This window comes from Oratosquilla oratoria, chromosome 8, assembly GCF_046742065.1.
Source record: "Oratosquilla oratoria isolate Oo_2021 chromosome 8, ASM4674206v1, whole genome shotgun sequence".
In the NCBI taxonomy this organism is placed as follows: Eukaryota; Metazoa; Arthropoda; class Malacostraca; order Stomatopoda; family Squillidae; genus Oratosquilla; species Oratosquilla oratoria.
Genome location: NC_134784.1, coordinates 66823417 through 66833416, shown reverse-complemented (window position 1 = coordinate 66833416; position 10000 = coordinate 66823417). Strand labels below are relative to the sequence as shown.

Here is a 10000-nt window from a genome sequence, read left to right as displayed (position 1 = left end):
TACGAAGGCCGAGGAGGATCCAAGGTAACTGAGTGTTCCAGTTCACATTGTTAAAGCGTGATATCAGGGCCGCTTTGAGGGTTCTGTGGAACCGCTCCACCATACCGTTAGCATCCAGGTTGTAGGCTGTGGTGTGGTGGACTGAGGTGCCCAATAGCTGTCCCAGGGATGTCCATAACTACGACGTGAATGTCGTGCCGCGGTCAGACGTGATGTATTTTGGAATGCCGAATCTGGAAATTCACCAAGAGAGCAGGGCTGCTGTGCAGGAGGTGAAAGTGGCGTAGGGCATTAGGGTGGCTTCAGGCCATCTGGTTGAGCATTCTGTAATGGTGAAGAGGTAAGGGTGTCCAGCTGACGGAGGAAGGGGGCCCACTACGTCCACGTGGATGTGAGCGAAACGTCTTTGGTTGGTGAAAGAGCCCGGGGGCCATCTCCGTGTGTCGGTGGACTAATTTCTGGCAAGATGTGCAGGATTGGACACAGTTCCCCGCGTCAGGTGATATTTCGTGTCACACGAACTTTTGTGAAATCAGCCGTGCTGTTGTTCGTCGTGGAGGATGTGACAGGGCGTGGATGAGGCTGAAGGCCTGACGGCGAAAAGATGCTGACATCGCAGAGTATGGTGGTGCTAGAATCGCCCAGATCTATATCCTTCCACTATAGGGTCGTGAGCGATGTTCGCATTGCTGGTGCCTCGGGGTCCCGTTGTTGCTCCTTGGCGAGGTAGTCGTAGTCGAATTCCAGCTGTACTGCGTCTACCTCGACTCTGGAGAGGGCGTCGGCTACAGGGTTTTTCTTGCCTTGCGGGTGTCATACAGTGCAGTTGAACTCAGCGATAGCCGAGAGTTGGCGGCGTTGTCGTTCGGACCAGGTGTCCGTCTTTCTGGTGAAGACTTGAAATAAGGGCATGTGGTCGGTCTGGATGGAGAAGGTTGCACTCTCAAGGAAATAGTGGAAATGGCGGACGGCTTTGTGGACGGCGAAAAATTCTCTGTCAAAAATAGAGTAGCTCTTTTCGATCTTGAGGAGTTTGCGGCTGAAGAAGCTTAAAGGGTGTGGCTATCCGCGAATGACTTGTTCCAGAACGGCTCCAATGGCAATATTCCTGGAATCCGTGGTGAGCATGAAAGGCTACCCGGGGATTGGAAAGGCGAGGAGAATTTCTGCTGCGACGGTTTTTTTTTTCTGGAAGGCCTCTGCTTGAGGGGGGCCCCATATAAGGTATTTTGGTTTTCCTGCTAAAACTTCGTACAGTGGTGTCATGGTTATTGCGATCCCAGGCAGGAATCGGTGATAATAATTGACCATATCCACGAATACCTGGAGGGCCTTGGCCGTGGCGGGCATGGGGATTTTTGTATGGTGGTTACCTTGTCTAGTAGAGGTGAAACGCCTGCAAGAGTGAGGTGGTGTCCTATGAAGTTCACCTTACTGGCGCCGAACACGCACTTGTCGTAGCGTACCACCAGGCCGTTCTGCTGAAGGCCGCCCAGGATCTCGGAGGGATGATGGAAGTGTTCCTCGTTAGATGACGAGATAATGAGGATGTCATCATCATAGCAGGCGCAGAAAGGCAAATCGCCTAGGATGCCGTCCATCATTTGTTGAGAGATGGCGCCAGAATCTCACAGGCTGAAGGTGGAGATGCCGAAGGGCGTGGTTACAGCAGTGTTTGGGATGTCTTCCGGGTGCATGTGGACCTTATAACACCCCTTCAGAAGGTCCAGTTTTGAGAAGTTTTTTGCCCCGTGGAGGAAAGTTGTGATGTCGGCGATGTTGGGCAATGGGTAGTGGTCTGGTTTTGTTTTATTGTTGAGATGCCTATAGTCCTCGGGGAGGCGGAGGGAGCCGTCCTTCTTTGTTATGATGTGGATTGATGAAGACCAGGGGCTTGGTGCCTTCTGGCAGATACCCAGGCGCTCGAGCTCGGCGAAGGTCTGTTTTGTTGAGCGAGCCTGTGCAGAGCCAGGCGACGAAACTTGGAGAACACCGGAGGCGCTGATGTCTTTATGAAGTGATAGGTTCCGTGTTTCGCAGGGATCTGTGGCTGTTGCCGGAGTGCGGACTTGAAGACATCGGGGTAGACTTTGCGGAGATGGGCGAATCTGTCTGTCACCTCGCCTACCTGAAGGGCGAACTCGGTAGCCGCGGCAGCGATGGGTGTGATGGTGAGGGAGGTTGTGTCTACCAGCTGTCGTCTGGTGACATCGACGAGGAGCTGGTAGTGGGTAAGGAAATCTACCCTTAGAAGGGGGGAGGGTGATGTCTGCCAGTATGAAGTTCCATTCAAACGTGCACCAGTGATGCTGATCTCAAGGTGTTGGTGGCCATATTTTGATATCGGAGTGCTGTTGGCGGCCGTCTTACCTTAAATGACCGAACTTGGTGTGGTAGTAACAGAACTGGTTTGCGAATGTCGTCGTGGTCCTTTCCTGGTCCGACTGTGGCCGCGGGGCGTGGCATCGTTGTGTATGTGCTTGCCGAGTACATGATGGTGGACGGTGTGCCACTGCCATGTCATCCTCGTTATCCTGGAACGAAGGTGGGGGATCATAATATATGGCGTTAATGAGGCGTGGTGAAGCTGTGAGAGCATCCTCTAGTTGATTTGCTTGTCGCTGAAGGCCGTCCTCTTCCATTTCCTTCACATTAGGGATGGCAGAGCGGATGGATTTGGGAAGGCGTAGAAGCCATATTACCCGAAGCAGATCTAGATTTCGAGGCGTTCCGTTGGTTGCTGGAGGGAGTCTTGCAAGATCCTTCATCTTGAGATGGACCTCAGAGGGTTTCTGGTCGCTCAGGGGTTGGCGTGGGAGCTGGATGAGCTGCGTCACACGCGCTGCTGGTGAAGGCGTAAAACGCTGAAGAAGATAGATCTTCAGGTTGTCGTATTTGAGGGCGGCGTCACCATGAGTTTTCAATCACTCCGAGGTACGAGGGAAAAAAAATTCTGGAAAGGCTGCTAAGACAGGGTCGGCCCGTGAGGTTTGGCAGTTTACCCTCTTGAGGTGAAACTGTATTTCTGCTCGTCAGAACCTGGTATGCGCGTCGATCGTCGAGAAGGTGGGGATTTTTACTTGCGCGGCGGCAACTGGGTGGGTGCCTGCGGAAATGGAGGACGGGGGGGTTGACGGAGGGCTTGTCCATTGTATCGGGGTCACCAATGTAGCAAGCGCTACCCAGGCAGACTACGTGGTTGAATGATTGAAGTGGGTATAGAACGAATGTCTCAATCCGTTGTGTCCTTATTATATAAGTGTCAGGCTTATATAGTGTTTCAGTATGGCACAACAGTCCGATCGGCCAATCAGCGATCGCCTTGCAACCTGAAAGGCTGCTCTCCTGAAGCGTCCCTAACAATAGTCGCTGAGATCGGTGAGGTGGTTTGTTCCAGTAGCCAATTACCTGTTAGCCTGCGTGGCGAAGTGGTCGTTTGTGCTGTGGACGCCACACGATTCATAATTTCTAGGTAACCACAAGGTTAAGATATAGAAAGTTAGCTCCTGCTTTATACGTGCCTACTCTTCTTTTGGAGAGAATAAAGACATGCAAATTTGAAATTAAGGGTGAGAAAAATGAAAGATATAGCTTTCTTTAACATTTCAATAAGCGTTTCTTTGATGACCGTCTTCTTCATTCTTATCTTAGGAAGAGTGTCGTCAAAACGTTTTAAAAGTAAAATATTTCTGCTTATCTGCATCTTTATGTAAACATTTTCGATCTTGTAATTTATTCTCGAGTGCGTGTGCACGCGTCCACACACACACACGCACGCACACACACACACACACACACACACACACACACACACACACACACACACACACACACACACACACACACACACACACACACACACACACATATTCACACAAACACACATATGAAAGGGAACATCTGTACAAAAGCAGAAAGAAAACATTTCTCTCATCCAAGGAGCCTGCGTGGTATTGTTTGTTTATTATTATTATTTCTTGTGAATGATACGAGGGGTTTCAGTGAGGCTCTCCTCTCGACGTTTTTCGTGTAGAAAACAGAATAGACAGAAAAAGGTTAGGAAGATTTTCTTATTATAACCAACTGTATCACGGAGTTTGGGGAGAAATATTGCAGTATATTAATTTGGCATTTGAGTAACAATTTTATCTTCCAAGGTTGGTTTTCTTGTTTTGTATCCTCTTCTTTGTATCTAGTAGTGCAATGAAAGAACAGACCATCAATTAACATGTTAAATTCGGCAAACCTTAAATATATACAATGATGCTGAGGAATGCGTCAGGATTTCTTTATGGTTTGTTAGATTCCTTTGAAAAATAATCTGATTATTATATGATATGAGTGGTTTGATGTCTCCTTTCCTCTTGTACTCAACTTTAAAGCGTTTTTGCTATCACATCTAGAAACACATCTTCATGTCTTACGCTGAGAGATCCCGATTTCCATCTGAAAAATGTTACCTTATTTTTCATTTAATTCAACATCCGGACCATTTGACTGCGCTAAGTAAGGGAAAAAGACTAATCCAGGGCTTGCTAAACAACGAGAAAAGTCATCATGTGGATGCAGTCACTAGATAAATCAATCATATATTCATTGTTTCGATACCTTCAAACCTGTCCGAGTATTTTGTGCTTATCACCCAAAGTGTATTTTTGTGATAAAGTATATAAAACTATCTAATGTGTTTGTGATATGAATAATGAATTATTCACAAGAACTACAAAATCTTTAATGGAAAATAACAACCAACATTATAGTTCATATAGAGGGATGAAGACCAGTTAAGAATAGTGATTATAATGATTACAAAGAAAAGAAGAATTAGAAGAAGAAGAAGAAGAAGAAGAAGAAGAAGAAGAAGTAGTAGTAGAAGAAGAAGAAGAAGAAGAAGAAGAAGAAGAAGAAGAAGAAGAAGAAGAAGAAGAAGAAGAAGAAGAAGAAAAGAACGTGAAGAAGAACGCGAAGAAGAACTCGAAGAAGAATGCGAAGAAGAACGCGAAGAAGAACGCGAAAAAAACGCTAAGAAGAACGCAAAGAAGAAGAAAAAGAAGAAGAACGCAAAGAAGAAGAAGAAGAAGAAGAAGAAGAAGAAGAAGAAGAAGAAGAAGAAGAAGAAGAAGAGGAAGAAGAAGAAGAAGAAGAAGAAGAAGAAGAAGAAGAAGAAGAAGAAGAAGAAGAAGAAGAAGAAGAAAAGAACGTGAAGAAGAACGCGAAGAAGAACTCGAAGAAGAATGCGAAGAAGAACGCGAAGAAGAACGCGAAAAAAACGCTAAGAAGAACGCAAAGAAGAAGAAGAAGAAGAAGAACGCAAAGAAGAAGAAGAAGAAGAAGAAGAAGAAGAAGAAGAAGAAGAAGAAGAAGAAGAGGAAGAAGAAGAAGACGAAGAAGAAGAAGAAGAAGAAGAAGAAGAAGAAGAAGAAGAAGAAGAAGAAGAAGAAGAAGAAGAAGAAGAAGAAGAAGAAGAAGAAGAAGAAGAAGGAGAAGAAGAAGAAGAAGAAGAAGAAGAAGAAGAAGAAGAAGAAGAAGAAGAAGAAGAAGAAGGAGAAGAAGACGAAGAAGAGGAAGACGAAGAAGAAGAAGACGAAGAAGAAGAAGAAGAAGAAGAAGAAGAAGAAGAAGAAGAAGAAGAAGAAGAAGAAGAAGAAGAAGAAGAAGAAGAAGACGAAGAAGAAGAAGACGAAGAAGACGAAGAAGACGAAGAAGAAGAAGAAGAAGAAGAAGAAGAAGAAGAAGAAGAAGAAGAAGAAGAAGAAGAAGAAGACGAAGAAGACGAAGAAGAAGAAGAACAAGAAGAAGAATGAGAAGAGCAAAAGAAACAAGAAGAAAAAGAGGAAAGAAGAGGAAGAGGAATGAGAAGAGCAAAAGAAACAAGAAGAACAAGAGGAAAGAAGAGGAAGAGGAAAAAGAAGAAAATAAACAAATATTTTTTAAAGATTTGAGCTGTTGTAGATTTTATATATTTTGGTTAAAGCTAGACGATCCTGTTCATTTAAGGTCACTAGGGTGTTAGAGATAAATAATGTAAGCCCGTGGTTTCTCTAATCTGAAAAGATTTGCTTCATATTAGCCAAGGTAAAATATATGCACATCCCGAGTTCAACACAAAATTATTTATGTAGATCAACATTATATAACTCAATCAGGCCCAAAGGATTTTGTATATTAACCAAAACTATCTGGTTTAGATATAAACAAAAATCATTATATATTCCAAGTCCATTACAATGATTGGAATACTGAAGGCTGCTTTGGTCAATCAGCCCAAGTAAATCAGAGGGTAGGGTTACTGACTTGGACGTTGGAAATTCGTGTTCGATCTCGAGTAAGTACTGAACAAAGGTTTATATCTCAACTTTGAGGATGGACAAGGATGGACACTCGAGGTACAGTGGTCCAGTGCTAGCATCTAGTCCGTATGTTCCAGCTGATTACACGGGTTTCAGACTACATTCCCTGCCACAGCTATTCCAACACCCCAAATCCCAAAATGTATTTTGCATCATGCACTTTAATTTATCAATACGATCAAATAATTCCGATTGTCGTCCCCAGATTCGAACCGGGCACATGATTTCTCATTGCCGACGCCCTACCGACTGAGCTGTTATAGGGTCAGCAGCTCAGTCGGTAGGGCGTCGGCAATGAGAAATCGTGTGCCCGGTTCGTGTCCGGGGACGACAATCGAAATTATATGATCGACATCACCGTCACTGATGATTCCATTCAGTTATCAATACGAATTAAGCTACCGTGATGAGGTTAAAAAGTTCTATCGTTTCCCATAGGATAGTCTGGTCCTCAGTATATCATTAAAGATAATTTTGCATTCCACACATTTCAGACTCCCTCAGTATGATGACGCCTTTTACAGATTATTTTTTAAAGGACAAGATTCGAATCCAGTAACTACCAGTGTATCCTACTTGCTCAGTCAAAACGATCCAATAGGGCAAAGATGACGGCTTTGACCGCAGCTAAGTGCCTGCTGACGTAAACCTTTCTCCTCATCTTTGGTATGGTGCAATGCAATTCTTAGTAAAATTCATTTTAACACTTCGATCCTACAATGTTTCCTTGGCAACTGGCTTGATATCTCATATACAAACATAATAAGGCGCCCAGAAACGAAATAGCATTCCCATCGTGTTTTACTTGAAACCAGTGAAAATGGTGGGGATGCCTCTCTGTTTCTAGACACCTCGTGCATCAAAGTATGAAGATTTAATCAAATAAAATTATCTGTCAGTTAACGGAATTTTTTGAAATATAATTAAGACCAGCTCTGGATAGGTAGGGTACTAATGATATGGTGTATGAAGACATGTACATGATTCTAAGAGTAAGACTACTTGTTCTTATTGAATATTCATAAGTAAATCTTCCTTTGCTTAGCATTTGATATATCTGATACACATGAACCATCTTACATTATGAAGAGTAAAAATAAAATACAACTGTTATTGTACCAATGTATCAGCGGCTTGTGTTTATATTTACATAATTGAATTGAGCAGGATAACAAGCCTACATTGTGATGGAAATTTTGACCCTTTTACTTTGTACGATGTGTGGTAATCTACTTACTGCCAATTGGTGCTTCTACTCAACTGAGTAGAAAACACCTCCAACGTGTTGAATAAATCTTGGAATTCCTTGTTTGGCCAAGTCACACATTGCACTTACTACAAGTGCTTGTTTGTTAATTCATTCTATATGTGACCCCTAATCTACTTACTGCCACTTAGTGCTTCTATTCAACTGAGTAGAAAACACCTCTAGAGTATTGAATGAATCTTGGAATTCCTTGCTTGGCCAAGTTATACATTGCACTTACTGCAAATGTTTGTTTGTTAATTCATTCTATATGTGACCACTGATTGGGTAATTCGTTCTCTCGTTGCCTCTGATTCACAGAGTCATTCTGAAATTGATAAATGATTCGCTGATTCGTTCTACGTGTGACTCCTGAATGTCTGAGTGGTTCAATGTGCGGCTCTGAATGATGATGTTGCTCTGCTTGTGACCCTTGATAGGCCATACATTTCTCGATGTGATCCCAGATAAGCTATGACGTTCTGCATGTGGCACCTGATTAGTCAAATCGTTCTTCATGAAACCTCTGCTTGGCTGAATCATACTGAATGTGACCCTGCTAAGTCGAATCATTCTGTTTGTGATCCTTGACTGTCCGAGTCATTCATTCTAATGGGCAGAGCTATTTTTATACGATCCTTGACTGGTCGCGTCATTCTGAGTGGAGTGTGACGGATTTCCTGGTGAAGGATTAAATGTCGATTGTTGCTGGGGGCTTCCTTCATCAATTCTACTGTTTACTTCATAAATACGATTGAGGTAAACTCAAATTACTATTTAGGGCCTTGCTGTGGATGAGCTGTGTCTAACTCTATTGCTTCTGACCCAGGGAAATTGGCAAGATGCAGGAATGACCCGTCATTTAGGAAGAAACAAGAAAGGAGGGAGGGAGGGTGGGGTGGTGATAGAAGTGGAATGGGTGGGGATGAAATGGGTGGTAGTGGAATTATGCCTTTTGACTTTGGCTACCTCCCTTGTAAAAAAAAAAAGGCATATTTATGTTGTATTCAGGGAAAGGGAAAGAATAACCCATTAGTGTGTGTGTTTGAAGTTTATAATGACAAAATACTTAAAGGAAATCACGGTAGCAAATAAAATTCTTTGAATGTTACTATGACCTGTGTTGGCATGACTTCCTCTCAGTTTATTATTTCTTATGTTACGCAGAGCAAAGTAATTATAAGATGTCAGTGTATTGCATGAGTTAATTATGAAATATTGAATCATTTGCCACAAGACCCCCCATGGACTGAACAGAATGACATACTGTTATCCAAAAAGAATATATATGGTACGTCCTCATGTGAAATTGGTTAAACAAAATAGTACCCTGTTTATTAAGGGAGAGTATTCTGTCTGAGTACAACAAATTATGTGAAATATGCGTTGAAGAACCTAATTGAGGATATTCTAACTTGCATAATGGTCCCTTAGGAGAAAAAAAAAATACTGTATAATGTGAGAAAAAAAAAAAAAGGGGGGGGGGTATATAGTTACATCAGCGTTTGATAAGGAGTTTTAGCATCATAGGCTGAATAAAGTTGTTTGGTGTCAGTCGGTGTATAACCTGACAAATGCGCGAGCGCCCCATTTGGGAGCGTAACAGACAGCAGTGATGACTAGTTTTGATGCTGATGATCCCTTTGACGTCGACATGCTTCTTTCAGGTGAAATAACCCATCTGGCTTTGAATAAAATAAAACATGCGAATTACCTTCTAATCTCAAACATGAATAAAATATTTCCATTACTTTGTACTTCTTTGTTCCAGTGACATTCCTGAGGTGAATGGGATCGTTTGATATTTGCCAAAATAAAATAATTAAATTACACCATCGCATCAAAATAATTCATCGATATATCTTATTCTCTTTACCGTAGTGGCACATCTCCGGATGTGTAAAATCGCGTTGAGTTAACCAGAGCAAAACTCTCAAACAGAGTTTCGTGGAAGATTGTTAGTGCCTTTTCCTACTCGGAATGAAAAGAGAACAACATTCCAACCTTAAAAGTGTATTGTCCTTGCGACTACAACATGATCGATATATTTCTTCTAGTTAGTGATGGTCAGTTTCTATTGTATGATGGAAAAACCTTTTCTGTAGGCTGTAACAGACTTTCTATCTTTAGGGACAATATCTTGCCAAAGAGATAATCTTAAAAATGGAGAATGGCGAAGGAAATATCCAGATAGGAGGTGAAGAATATAAAAATTACAACCATACTTTTCCAGTGGAGATTAGTCTGTAGTCTAAAAGAATGCGAATGACTCTGGTTCTTAGAAATGTCATTAAAATCCCTAAACTATTGACTACATAAAACACACGAAGTTAGTATTCCATAAAGAAAAGAGGAAAATCCTCATAATGAATGAATTAAGGTTTTCGTAGTAAAAATCCTGTGC

The 10000-nt window shown here is 42.4% G+C and overlaps 1 protein-coding gene across 1 annotated transcript in view; it reads right to left on the bottom strand.

Annotated features, from left to right (window-relative positions):
• The window catches only part of LOC143027422 (uncharacterized), a 943-nt gene extending 329 nt beyond the window's left edge, over positions 1-614 (bottom strand). Inside the window, exons 1-2 of the mRNA XM_076188707.1 lie at positions 519-614; positions 1-157 (exon numbers count right to left, since the gene is read on the bottom strand). The exon at positions 1-157 is cut by the window's left edge and continues 329 nt beyond it. Coding sequence (XP_076044822.1) covers positions 1-157; positions 519-614 — 253 coding nt within the window. The remainder of the gene's footprint in view (positions 158-518) is intronic.
• Between the last annotated feature and the right edge of the window lie 9386 nt (positions 615-10000).